Genomic DNA, 14,482 nt, shown 5'->3' on the forward strand with positions numbered 1-14,482 from the left:
ACGTGTTCCCTGTTTGAAGTGTGTCATCCTGCCCTATGTGGGTCTGTTGCTTGCGTCTGATCTTCTCCAACTCCACTGTAGTAAGTCTCCTAGTATGTCTCTGCAGGCCTGCTGTGTTGATCTGTCCTGGTTTGGTTCCATGTCCTGTTGTTGTAGAATGATAGTCACAATAACATAGTGATACTCTAAGGTATATACTTTCACCAAGGCTGGTCTATACCAGAAGTAGTATTCAACGCTTGTGGAGTTCAGGATTGGTGACATACACACGCAGTAGACATTATGTCTAAGAACACACTTCTGCTTTACCGCACAAAAACACTCTCAATGCTTAAAGAAAAGCAATTTTCTGCCTTTAAGCTTTTTCCGAAATGTTATCGTACCTGGTCTGGAAAATCAAGGTTTCTGTTGATTTAATTTAATTTATTTATATTTCTAGAATATTTTTCATTTTTCTAATATTGTTTAAAAACATATATATTTTGAAATGGTTTACTATCTGTTAGAAATAGCTTTTCATTGTGAGATGTGTGAATGGATTCTATCTGCGGACTGGTGGAGGTACAGTTAAAGTAGGAAGTTTACATACACTTAGGTTGGAGTTATTAAAACTAGTTTTTCAACCACTCCACAAATTTCTTGTTAACAAACTATAGCTTTGGCAAGTTGGTTAGGACATCTACTTTGTGCATGACACAAGTAATTTTTCCAACAATTGTTTACAGACAGATTATTTCACTTATAATTCACTGTATCACAATTCCAGTGGATCAGAAGTTTACATACACTAAGTTGACTGTGTCTTTAAACAGCTTGGAAAATTCTAGAAAAGGATGTCATGGCTTTAGAAGCTTCTAATAGGCTAATTTACATAATTTGAGTCAATTGGAGGTGTACCTGTGGATGTATGTCAAGGCCTACCTTCAAACTCAGTGCCTCTTTGCTTGACATCATGGGAAAATCAAAAGAAATCAGCCAAGTCCTCAGAAAAAAATTGTAGACCTCCACAAGTCTGGTTCATCCTTGGGAGCAATTTCCAAACGCCTGAAGGTACCACGTTCATCTGTACAAACAATAGTACGCAGGTATAAACACCATGGGACCACGCAGCCGTCATACCGCTCAGGAAGGAGACGCATTCTGTCTCCTAGAGATGAACGTACTTTGGTGCGAAAAGTGCAAATCAATCCCAGAACAACAGCAAAGGATGTTGTTAAGATGCTGGAGGAAACGGGTACAAAAGTATCTATATCCACAGTAAAACGAGTCCTATATCGACATAACCTGAAAGGCCGCTCAGCAAGGAAGAAGCCACTGCTCCAAAACCGCAATAAAAAAGCCAGACTACGGTTTACTAGGATTAAATGTCAGGAATTATGAAAAACTGAGTTTAAATGTATTTGGCTAAGGTGTATGTAAACTTCCGACTTCAACTGTATTGTATTATTGGTCGTCAGTGGCCTGTCCCCTTATAGGCAGCTAGTATGGGTTCATTACCGTGCTGGGATCGACATACTGATATAGGCCTGACTGGCCAGCTGTAGGCTAAACTCTTAAGGTCAATGATAAAGGCACAAATATACCTTATGTTGATCTGTAGAATTTGATCTGTAGATTTTACTTGTCGGACCCATTTACAAATGAGAGATAGAACAGATTGGCTTTGAACCATATCTATTAGCCTATCAGACGGACAATTACTGAGATGTCCACGCAATTAGTCAGTCAGCCAATCAGACTGTGGGGACAAGATCCTTCCTGAAGTATTAACCAATGTCCTCTCTTTACAGGGGAGGGTGAAGCTTGCTTGTCACAGTGATGTAAGGACTACAATCACTTTAGCTCAATGTGTCCTGTCTTCTCTCCTCTCTATGTCTCTTTCTCTGTGTTTTCTCGCCTCTCCGTCCGAAACAAAGTGGTGGAAGCGATCGTTTCTCACCTTTGTTTTTAAAACGGCGTTCCTCTTTGCCGGTTTACCGTACCGTCCTGTCTGTTGTGGGCCACCCCCTGTAAACTTATCTGTAGCTACCTGCCCCCCAGCCCCCACAATAGTGCTGGACACATGGAGGGTTAACATTAGACAACATTAGCACACTAACAAACAGCCTTTAGGGCCGGACTGTTGTTGGCCCGCTGCATGACCATGTCCCTGCTGCAGTCTTACTGTTGTTCAACAGACTGGCATTGAACGTCCATGATGGCATAAATGATTTGATCAGCCACATTTATGAGATGAGAGTGGAACCCTTCTTGTTATAATCCTTTTGTAGGATGATAATGATTCTTTGTACAGGTCTTTTTGTTTGTTTTGTCTGTTTTTCTGTTGTTTTTGCTCTAATTTGAAGAGTGTTATCTTACAGATAAGGTGTAACCATGGTGATGGGTACTGTGTGGAGCACTTAGTGATATATTCTGCTACCAGAGTATCACAGAGTCGTCATAGATACGGGATATATCACCACAGTGCTACTGCGCAGGCTGTAGGGTTCTGGCTTGGTTGAACCTCTGCATTGTCTGTCCGTGTGTGTGTGTGTGTGTGTGTGTGTGTGTGTGTGTCTGTCTGTCTGTCTGTCTGTCTGTCTGTCTGTCTGTCTGTCTGTCTGTCTGTCTGTCTGTCTGTCTGTCTGTCTGTCTGTCTGTCTGTCTGTCTGTCTGTGTGTGTGTGTGTGTGTGTGTGTGTGTGTGTGTGTGTGTGTGTGTGTGTGTGTGTGTGTGTGTGTGTGTGTCTGTGTCTGTGTGTGTGTGTGCTCTTGCAATAAGCTGAGCTCCTGTCTTCTCTTCCTGTACTGCATTGTCTTGCTTTGTGTGCGTGCTCGTGTTCGTGAGCGAGATAATGACAAGTATGATCATATTTCTGTCAGTCCTTTGATGTGTTAAGTGAGTTTTGGAGTGTGTATGTGAATATGAATGACTCAGAACTGTGTCTGTCCTTTGTGATGTGACGTTAGTCTGTGTGACAGCTACCCTGTGGCGTGACGATAATAACGCCCCCTTCCCTCGTTCTCTGTTCCCTCTCTCTCCCCCTCTGTTTATACCTCTGCTCGCCTCTAGGGCACTCAGCTCATCTCCAACGCTGCCAAGCAGCTGGGACAGCTCTCCAAGATAAAGGTACCACACATCGTATCTCGTGCCACGTTGGCACTGTCTGTATTTCAGATAATGAGTTATTTGTTTGTGTTGTTAATCTGTATGTGTGTGTTTCTCAGGAGCACATGGGTCGTGAGGAGGCCAAGGCACTGTCCCCTAAACAGTGTGCTGTGATAGAACTGGCCCTGGACACCATCAAGGTACAACCCAACACCCCTCTCTCTCCCCAGGACCTCAGCTACAGTCGTGCACGCACGTGTGCCCACACACACACACACACACACACACACACACACACACACACACACGCACACACACACTTTGACTTGATCATTGTTTAAAATGCACAGCATATTATATTATGAACAGAGAGCAGCACATTTCAGGCCTTCTGTTGAAGGTCAGTAAACGTGTACGCCTCAGGCTAGTGCAGTTAAACAACCCTCATCTAGAAAGGCTCTTTTAAAGATGCAGGAATTCCTCCGTAGCCTGTGTAGTTTGATTTAAGGCAGATTAAGCTGAGGTAAATGAGGCTAATTTGTAATGGTCATTTAAATAAGGACTTGTCAGTGAGCCAAATGGCAACTACTGCTCTTCCTCATGCCAAGAGTGCTATAGTTGTAGAATACTAAACCACTGTGTGTTACCAGAGTAGTGCATCCTCAGGAAACATCAATGTGTCATTATCCCAGAAAAAAACGAAGCAGTACGAATGGAATGTATGATAATGTCTGAAATGGGTATGCATCAGTGGAGGCTCCTCAGAGGAGGAAGGGGAGGACCATCCTCCTCAGTGAATTTAATACAAATTAAAATTAGAAAACAAAGTTATCCTTTTTAAATAAAACTATACTAAATATATTCACATCAGCAAATCATTGATTAAAACACACACTGTTTTGCATTGAAGGTCTACAGTAGCTTCAGCAGCAGTCTGTAGGGTAACACCATGGTGTAGCCGGAGGACAGCTAGCTTCCGTCCTCCTCTGAGTACATTGACTTCAATACAAAACCTAGGAGGCTCATAGTTCTCACCCCCTTCCATAGACTTACACAGTAATTATGACAACTTCTAGGGGACGTCCTCCAACCTGTCAGAGCTCTTGCAGCATGAACTGACATGTTGTCCACCCAATCAAAGAATCAGAGAATTAATCTAGTACTGAAACATAAGCTACAGCTAGCTAGTACTGCAGTTCATAAAATGTGGTGAGTAGTTGACTCAATGAGAGAGAAAAACAATAGATGGACAGTTTTCAACAAATTAATTTCTTCAAAAATTAAGGAGAGAGAGAGAGAGAGTTAGAGATTTTGTCATTTTTTTCACTTTCAGTTTCACTTACTTAGGTAGCAAATGCAGCTGGCTAGTTTGTAGTAACAAAAAAACCCAGCTCAAACAGAGGGATGCTATGTTAACTAGCTGGCTATGACTATCCAACACAACACTGGAACTCTTCCAAGTCAAGGTAAGCTTTTGGTTTTATTAATTTATTGCCAATGGGGTCCGCCATTCTAACTTCTTACTGACTGTACACTGTAACGTTACTGCATGATTGTAGCAGGTTTACTAACGCATTCATTCTATTTGCTATGTTGACTAGGACGTTACTTTAGCTAATATGGGGACAATGATGTAGGCTGTGTGTAGCGGTTATGAAATGGTTTGGCTTGGAAAGGTTTTTTCACCTGGTCACATACAGCTGATGTGTTGTTCATTGAAGTCCACAAACAAAGAGTAAAGGTGAGAGGAGAGTGCATAGAGGCTAGAAGGAATACAATGTGGCTGCTATGAAAGTGAACTGTGTTTCTGCGTGATCATGGGTGTATTCATTCCGTCGATTCTGTTGAAAAACGTTTCTTAAACGGAAGCAAACGAAACGGGGATAAAAATACCTGAATTTGTCCAATAGAAACTCTTGTTTGCAACTGTTGGACTATTGATTACACCCTAGATCAGCTAGATGCAGGCAAGAGTGCAAGGCAGTATAGAATGTGTTACTGTCTTTCCATGTGTCACTGTCTGTAACCTAAACATTTTCTATCGACCTGTGTGCACCTACATTGTAAACGTTCATTCATAGGCTAGGTTGTAGCAACCTCATGATGGGTATAGGGAAAATTTGAGTATCATGTAGTAGCCTGAAACTATTTATGTCATCCAACATGGGCTACTAGAAATAAGGCCATGCTCATGAAAAAAAAATAATCCTCCCTCATCATAAACGGCACTGACCGCCACTGGTCTGCATGTAGTTTATTTCAGTGACATACGGGTGTGGGTCTTGTGATGCATACTCAACACACTTCAGCCTAGTTTGGAAACAGCTATAGTCTGACTCTGTCTTCTCTCTGCCGTTCTGTAGCAATACTTCCATGCTGGAGGGGTGGGCCTGAAAAAGACCTTCCTGGAGAAGAGTCCTGACCTGTTGTCTCTACACTACGCCCTGTCCCTCTACACCCAGGCCACAGACAAACTCATCAAGACCTTTGTTTCATCTCAGAACGCACAAGGTAGGGTGCCTATCCACCCCATCTCTTCCCCCAGTTTCTCTCTCGCTATCTTTCTCACTCTCAAGTCTTCCCTTTCTTTACTTCCTTCCTCTCTCCTTTACCTACCTCTGTACAGTCCGTTTATCTTTATGGACATTGATGTGTGTAATATGGCCAGTTATTGATTGTAGTATGATGCCATGAAACTGTATCCTTGTTTGCCCTTTGTATGCTCCAGAGACATTCTCTAACATATCCCTGTGTTGTGTTTACTCCAGGGTTTCCCAGACACCCATTGTTTTTATTTCCTGTTCAATATTTCTGTGGTTTTATAGAGCAGAACCAAACACTTTGGAGGAGTGCTTCCTCTCTCTGCGGTATGAAACATTCAGGTCTCCAGTCAGGCTCTCCGGGGGCAGAAAGAGAAACGCCTAATGTGATCGGACAGGCATTTTCAGATGAAAAATGAATGAGAGATTCTCCTGTCCTTCTCCCTTTTCCTCATCCCTCAATCAGGATATAACAGTGATGGTGTGTTACACGGTGGAAACACTGACACACTTTGTCTCTGAACGCCCCTGGCTGGAAACCCCACTTAATGAATGATCATTTGAAATGTAATTAGAACAAATGACTTTGGTGCTTTGGAGAATGTTAAACCACACTTCATAGCGACGGCACAGTGGGAAGGAAGCTGTGTGTGTATGTGGCTTGAATGAGGACCACCATAGACTGCATCGAGTTACGTTGGATGGTTAATGATGTAACTTCAATAGATGTCACTGATAACAGTATATTAATCAAGGACAACATCAGTTCTACGTCTGAATCTATTTGAGTCCCCTTTTGACTCTCTGACTCTATCTCTGCACTCTTTATAACTCTCCATGTATCTTCTATTTCCTCTCACCTTCTTCCTCCTCCTCGTCCCCCTCTATCCGCTAGTTTTCGGCGGGAAGGGGGTGAGGTTCACGGCTAGTGAGGATGTGTACCCAGAGAAGGGTATGTGGACACTAAGGGCCTGAAACACCAGGCTGCCAAGAACCCAGACCTCCATTTACATACGCATCCTCAGACTACCCTCCTGCCTGCTTAACCTTAATCTCATCCCCACACACAAACACACACACTCTGACAGCCCAATAGCATGCACAACATCCTAACAAGTGCATAGGGACATGCATGTGTATGATGACATACAGTACACACATATGATGTATGTACTACATATACATACCCAGTATGTATGACCAGAAACTACTAAGGCATGGTAGCCATCAGACAAAGGGAACCATGTTATAAGACTGTGAGGACTCATGCTCTGTCTGAGAGAGAGAGAGAGAGAGAGAGAGAGAGAGAGAGAGAGCATCGTCTGTCTCCTGCAAGGTATTTTTCTCCTCCTTCCTGAATGATGACGTGTGGCTCGGTTTGTCTGGAAGGGCTCCCTGTCCTTGTTGGCACCCTCCCATACCCTTATCTAAACACACACACTCCATCGTCCCTCAAATGTACAGAGTGGCCAGTCGTCCCTCCCCAGGGCAGGTCCCTCCAGCAGTGACAGGAGGTGAAAGTTCCCTCCTCCCCCTGGGCGTAACACCGAATCGTCCAATCAGCAGTGGTCCCTGGGGTCAGGTGATGTGCTCTCTGTCAGTATGCATCAGAGCTGAGGGAGCTTACTCCACGTCTCCTCTTCAGAGGTTTAGTCACTAAACTGCTAAACATAGCTCCCCACTGCCTGTATATATATATATATATATATATATATATATATATATATATACACACACACACACACACACACACACACACACACACACACACACACACACACACACACACACACACACACAGGGGAGACACAGGTACATGCAGAGCATAACATCGGCTACAGACAATATTTGCTCTCCTCACTGCTCTCACAGGGAGTCACACTTGTTCAAGCTCTCTTCACCAGCATGACTTAGAATCACTCACCGTGACTCACATGTCTACGTCAGAAGCTCACTGAAATACTCTGTAATATGCCATTATTCTGCTAGTTCCTGTCAGCAGCCGGATGTAGGCTGAGTAGTGGAGGATGTGCATTATGGTCAAATAATGAGATTTGAGATATTAGGTTGATTACAGCAGTAGAAGAGGAAGGAAGAGTCTCTCTCCACACACACACACACACAGCTCGCCCTTTATAATTTATGATAATGCAGGACGGTTTCCAAAAGGGGAACTTTTAACCTTGATGAAGTGCCAGGCTTCATACCTACTGTATTATGTATTAATTCATGCTGTATCGTGCAGACTTTTAATTATAGCAGTTTAGCTTGCTCTTATTCCACACAGAAGAGTGTATCTTTAGCCTGTTTTTGTGAGCCTCAACAGAAAGGGAGGCCAGATGGCTGAGTGCTGCATTCTCTGAGTGACTGGAGGACTGACAGTCACATCATGCCCCTGGAGAGAAACAGACAGAGCTGCCAGAACTCTGTTGTCTCCCTCCTATAGAACTCTGGCTTCACTAGCCTGTCACTCACTGACACTCAGGCTGCTCTCAGTCACCACTGATTAAAACATACAGAGATGTAAATCATTACAAACTGAGATCACATTTTAGGCAAAGAAAGTCAATCAACCTACCCACTCCCCATCACCCCTCTTCCCTCCCAGACAAGCTGTCCGTAACTGACTGGGAGCCTTCTACAGGGTCCTGCATGTATCTCCCTAACCCCCTCCGCACCCCCAGGCCTAGCAGCATGGATCGAAGGACCCCCAGGCCAAGACCCCAAACCCAGGCCCAAGTATGAGTTATCCTGTGTTGTGTGGCGGGGTATACACATACCCTGGTCGTGTGCAGCTCAAATCCTGTTGGCTTTCTGGGCATAATCCCACCAGAAGTCACCAGATAACAAGCCCTCTATAGGCATGTGTGCACCCTGCCTCAGGATAACTTGTGACTGGGCTGGGGCCGATGGGCTGCTCTCACCGCAAGGTCCCTCTAGTCGCCATGCTTGCTCTGGGTAAAGGGTTTAGCAAGGAATGGGTCTCTCCGTCTGACTGGATCCATCTCAGCATGTTACTTGCCTGCTCTGCCCAGCAGCAGGAGAGGAGAACCAAGATAACCCTCTCCTCTCTTACCACCAGTCTCCTCTATCCCACTGTCATACCCCCTGCATCCTGACTGACAGGCTCCTACCCCCGGGGCCGGGCAGGCAGAGTCACAGGACAGCTATGAGTGGCTACATAAGATCGCCCAAAGATCTTGAAATATCATCAGATGGTTCTCGTGTTTATTTTGCCTGGAACTGTTGAGTGAAAAAACATTGACAACCCAAAACCACTCCTAGCTGCATGATTGTCTCATACGGCCCACTTCAGCACCAGAGGCATTTCTCAAACCCTCCTGTACACTATATATACAAAAGTATGTGGACACCCCTTCAAATTTGTAGATTTGGCTATTTCAGCCGCACCCATTGCTGACAGGTGTATAAAATCGAACACACAATCTCCATAGACAAACATTGGCAGTAGAATGGTCTTACTGAAGAGCTCAGTGACTTTCAACATGGCACCGTCATAGGATGCCACCTTTCCAACAAGTCAGTTCGTGAAATTTCTGCCCTGCTAGAGCTGACCAGGTCAACTGTAAGTGTTGTTATTGTGAAGTGGAAACAGCACGGCTCAGCTGCGAAGTGGTAGGCCACACAAGCTCACAGAACGGGACCGCAGAGTGCTGAAGCGTGTAAAAATCATCTGTCCTCAGTTGCAACACTCACTACCGAGTTCCAAACTGCCTCTGGAAGCAACGTCAGCACAAGAACTGTTCGTCGGCAGCTTCATGAAATAGGTTTCCATGGCTGAGCAGCCGCACACAAGCCTAAGATCACCATGCTCAATGCCAAGCATCGGCTGGAGTGGTGTAAAGCTCACCGCCATTGGACTCTGGAGCAGTGGAAACGCGTTATCTGGAGTGATGAATCACACTTCACCATCTGGTAGTCCGACGGACGAATCTGGGTTTGGCGGATGCCAGGAGAACGCTACCTGCCCCAATGCATAGTGCCAACTGTAAAGTTTGGTGGAGGAGGAATGATTGTCTGGGGCTGTTTTTCATGATTCGGGCTAGGCCCCTTAGTTCCAGTGAAGGGAAATCTTAACGCTACATTATACAATGACAGTCTAGACGATTCTGTGCTTCCAGCTTTGTGGCAACAGTTTGGGAAAGGACCTGTTTCCTGTTTCAGCATGACAATGCCCCCGTGCACAAAGCGAGGTCCATACAGAAATGGTTTGTCAAGATCGGTGTGGAAGAACTTGACTGGCCTGCACAGAGCCCTGACCTCAACCCAATCGGACACCTTTGGGATGAATTGAACACCGACTGCGAACCAAGGCTAATCGCCCAACATCAGTGCCCGACCTCACTAAGGCTCTTGTGGCTGAATGGAAGCAAGTCCCCACAGAAATGTTCCAACATCTAGTGGAAAGCCTTCCCAGAAGAGTGGAGGCTGTTATAGCAGCAGAGGGGGACCAACTCCTTATTAATGCCCATGATTTTGGAATGAGATGTTCGACAAGCAGGTGTCCACATACTTTTGGTCATGTAGTGTATGTTGTTTGTTTTACAACTCTCAGGCACAATTACATCTGCCATACTTAAGCATACAGCCTATAATGTCTGTATTGTATTTTCATTGAGGGAGTATGAGCTGAAGGGAAAGTATTCTGGCTATAGTGTTGGCCTGTCTGCAGTAGCAGTAAACGAGATAAGAGGAGTGACTTGTGCCCCCCCCCCCCCCGTTGTGCCAGGCTCTGGAGTGGACGACGCCGTGGGAGAGGTGTCTATCCACGTGGAGATCTTCACCCACCCCAACACTGGAGAGCACAAGGTCACCGTCAAAGGTCAGTGTCCACTGAATTCTGTAAGAGATTTCATTTCACTGTCTAAATAGAAGTTGTAACACACCGTCCATAGACACAAAAAATGTCTATGGATGGGGTGTTAAAACATTGTTAATAAATGCCCTCCCTTTTCTTTTTCCCTCTCTGTCTCAGTGGTGGCAGCCAACGACCTGAGGTGGCAGACCACGGGGGTATTCCGTCCATTCGTGGAGATCTACATCATCGGTCCTCACCTGGCTGACAAGAAGAGGAAGTACGCCACCAAGTCCAAGAACAACAGCTACGCCCCCAAATACAACGAAACGTTCACATAGTGAGTACTACAGTCTAGCCTCGGTGGTACAAAGCGTCTGCCGATTGTGGTGGCGTCGTAGTGGAAGTTATCATATTGAATATGGATAGGGAATCCTGTCATTTTTTCATCTATTTACAGTTATTATGATTATTATTATTATTATATTGTATTTAGCAGACCACCCGTACGCTTTTATCATGCGTATGGGTGGTCCCGGAAATAAAACCCACTCTCCTGGCTTTGTAAGAGCGATGCTCTACCAGCTGAACTAAAGAGGACCACCTCCATTATACAAGTGGTGGATCAGTGTAGATGCATTGATTTGAATGGTGTGCCTCTGTCTCGTCTCCTTGCAGCACCCTCAGTAACGAGGTGGGCACAGAGTGTTACGAGCTGCAGGTGTGTGTGAAGGACTATTGCTTCGCCCGGGAGGACCGTACGGTGGGCATGGCCGTGATGCAGTTGAAGGACATGTCCTCTAGGGGCAGCGTGGCGTGCTGGCTCCCCCTGGGGAAACGCGTGCACATGGACGAGACGGGCCTCACCGTCCTCCGCATCCTGTCCCAGCGCAACAACGACGACGTGGCAAAGGAGTTCGTCAAGCTCAAGTCAGACCAGCGTTCTCCCGAGGAAGGCCGAGGCTGAGAGGGTGAAGTCTTTATTCTCTCAGCGCCACCTACAGGCTAGGAAGTCCTTCTGCGGTCTGACTGCAAGCTAAACCACTGCCCTGATGTTGTAATGTTGGACAAGCACAGAGAAACAGTTCTTTACTACAGTGCTGTACATACATTTGATTGAAGAAGACGTGATACCATCTACAGGCATTGCCCTGATTGTCTTGAAAGCACCGATGTCTTTATTATGAATATGATTAATTATCTTGTAAAAATGCATAGATATAATTGTAAACACAGCAAACCCCACAACACTGACCAACATTCTACAACACATCCACACACACACACACACACACACAGAGAGAGTTTAAGTCATAGAGTATATTTTCTTCCTTGTTCTATCCCTCTCCCTATTTCCCATAGCATAGGCCATGTCTTAGTGCTCTCTAATCACACATTTGAACTAGAATCTGCCAATCTCGACTAGTTTCATGCATAGGTATCTAAAAGCTCCGGGAGATGAAGTTCTTGTAGCCTTGAAAGTCTTGATCTCTCTTCTATTACATTAACTCCACGTTCCCTTCCTTTGTCTAGACTAGACTAGTGCCAATGGATCAATCCATAATGTTATGCCAAGTCAAGCCCTAAGCACAAGTTAACAGGACCAACTGTGAACAGCAGACCATCAGGCTTTTAGGCCTCATACATTCCAAAGAGTCAGGTTTACACACACTGGTTTATGATACTATTTCCATGGGTTGTCCACCGTAGGCTGAATTCTGGATCTTCTCTCATTCCGACATGGAGTATCTATAGCAGAGCAGTCTGGACAAATGATACATGTAAATGTTTATAAGTATTAGAGATATTATCAGTGGATTTCTGGTATATTTAAAGACTATATGAAGACTTTGCACTTGAGAGTGTCCCTGTCTGTCTTTCTGTTTGTCTACCCTGTTATAGAGCCTGCTGCCTGAAGCCCTCTAATGCCTTGTCCTGTCAAACCTGTTGTCTGTCTTCAGTACATAGTGAGAGCAACCTGATGAAGACGAGCCTCGGAGCGCTGTGGATCATCAGCACGCGTGTGGGTGTATGTTCAAGAGAAGGAGATGAGTGAGTGTGTATACAGGTGTGCTATCTTAATTTGAACAGTTTCTCAGGAAATGTGAATTACTATGTGGATTATAATTAATGGACATTTTTGTAGGGGTTTCTAAATGTTTAGTTAGGATAATTCAAGTCTGACATTTTAAAGTGGAAATTACAAACTTTAGAAGCATTTTTAAACCTTGAATATATTACAATTTGCATTTGCTGCAGCGCCGGAAAAAAAATCTGCGACAACAGAGTGATCAAATTAAGACAGTACATCTGTATACTGTTCGTGTGTTATATTGTTACAATGTTGACCTTGTGTAGACACCAGTGTTGCCTGTTTGTGTAAATGTGTAAATCACAGAAAGCCATCAAGAACATAGAACACAATTTAGTGGAAGAACACATAGTCTATAGTATATTTAGATTCTTTGAGAATTTCCTAAGTGTCTTTTACTTGGGGGAATGCAAGTACATTTTTTGGGGTGAAGGTTTATTGCTTGTTTGATCAGAAACATTTAGTGGGCTGTACAGTACAGAGTGTAAACAGAGCTTCATTAGTTTGCCTTGGAAAACAGCCACCTCCTCTCCTTTAACCTCTCTGATCAACATGTGTCAGCGTGGAAGAGAGCAGTTAGAGACAAAACACTGAGACATTTCTTACTGCGTGTGTTGCCATAGCAACCTCTTGTCAAATGAAGATGTCAGGCCACGGGTGACCCCCACGGTCTCTTTTTTTTGTCTTTCTTCCCCTCTGCTGGGGGAAGCACACATGACCTATAACCTTTTACCTAGAATGGCCAGGCTGTCTGGTCCTGGTTCTGAGCATACAGGGTCTGTCCACAAGGGCTATAGTACCAGAACTGCTCCTGCCTGCCCTCTTCAATAGTGAAACTTGCCATCGATATGTGACTGAGATAGCTATGTGGGGGGGAAATCTCATAACATCCATGGCATGGCTCTCACATAGAAGAAGCACATAGTAAGCACAGGGAAGGGTAGTAAGCACAGGGAAGGGTAGTATTACAGGGAAGGGTAGTAAGCACAGGGAAGGGTAGTATTACAGGGAAGGGTAGTAAGCACAGGGAAGGGTAGTATTACAGGGAAGGGTAGTAAGCACAGGGAAGGGTAGTATTACAGGGAAGGGTAGTAAGCACAGGGAAGGGTAGTATTACAGGGAAGGGTAGTAAGCACAGGGAAGGGTAGTAAGCACAGGGAAGGGTAGTAAGCACAGGGAAGGGTAGTAAGCACAGGGAAGGGTAGTAAGCACAGGGAAGGGTAGTAAGCACAGGGAAGGGTAGTAAGCACAGGGAAGGGTAGTAAGCACAGGGTACTTACAGGGTATTGGTGGTGTTGTAGCTCATAGTGCATGCATGGTACCCAGACTGTAACCATACTGTATCTAGTGCCATTCCAGGACCAAAGGTCCCAACTTTCACTAATTTATCATTGATTACATTTCCTGGAGGAGGTTGAGCCTGCAGGGTAGGATCGTATGTATTTCGATGTCAAAACTGGATTATATTAAGACTGTCAATGGAATGACAGGTCTCTCATCTGATCCCCCCTCCTCCCCTCTTCAGCCCTCTACACTCCCTCCCCTCTAAAGCCAACTACACTGCCTCCCGTATCCCCCCCCACACCCACTACACTGCCTCCCGTCTCTCCCCCCCACACCCACTACACTGCCTCCCCTCTCTCCCCTCCACAGCACTGCCTCCCCTCTCTCCCCTCCACAGCACTGCCTCCCCTCTCTCCCCTCCACAGCACTGCCTCCCCTCTCTCCCCTCCACAGCACTGCCTCCCCTCTCTCCCCTCCACAGCACTGCCTCCCCTTCTTCCCCTCTACAGCCCACTACACTGCCTCCCCTCTACAGCCCACTACACTGCCTCCCCTCTACAGCCCACTACACTGCCTCCCCTCTACAGCCCACTACACTGCCTCCCCTCTAAGCCCACTACACTGCTCCTCTACAGCCCACTACACTGCCTCTCCTCTACAGCC

At 45.4% G+C, this 14,482-nt stretch overlaps 1 protein-coding gene across 11 annotated transcripts in view; it reads left to right on the forward strand.

Moving 5' to 3' along the window:
* The window catches only part of unc13a (unc-13 homolog A (C. elegans)), a 59,869-nt gene extending 46,338 nt beyond the window's left edge, over positions 1-13,531 (forward strand). For 3 of the 11 annotated variants that reach the window (XM_029706953.1, XM_029706954.1, XM_029706960.1), the window contains 8 exons: positions 1,791-1,820; positions 3,052-3,108; positions 3,207-3,287; positions 5,451-5,598; positions 6,523-6,579; positions 10,378-10,470; positions 10,624-10,783; positions 11,122-13,531. In XM_029706953.1, the coding sequence (XP_029562813.1) occupies positions 1,791-1,820; positions 3,052-3,108; positions 3,207-3,287; positions 5,451-5,598; positions 6,523-6,579; positions 10,378-10,470; positions 10,624-10,783; positions 11,122-11,410 (915 nt within the window). In that variant the 3' untranslated portion in view covers positions 11,411-13,531. The remainder of the gene's footprint in view (positions 1-1,790; positions 1,821-3,051; positions 3,109-3,206; positions 3,288-5,450; positions 5,599-6,522; positions 6,580-10,377; positions 10,471-10,623; positions 10,784-11,121) is intronic. The other 8 variants (XM_029706957.1, XM_029706958.1, XM_029706961.1 and 5 more) reach the window with 3 other exon arrangements.
* The last annotated feature ends 951 nt before the right edge of the window (positions 13,532-14,482 follow it).

This window comes from Salmo trutta, chromosome 22 (genome assembly GCF_901001165.1).
Source record: "Salmo trutta chromosome 22, fSalTru1.1, whole genome shotgun sequence".
In the NCBI taxonomy this organism is placed as follows: domain Eukaryota; kingdom Metazoa; phylum Chordata; class Actinopteri; order Salmoniformes; family Salmonidae; genus Salmo; species Salmo trutta.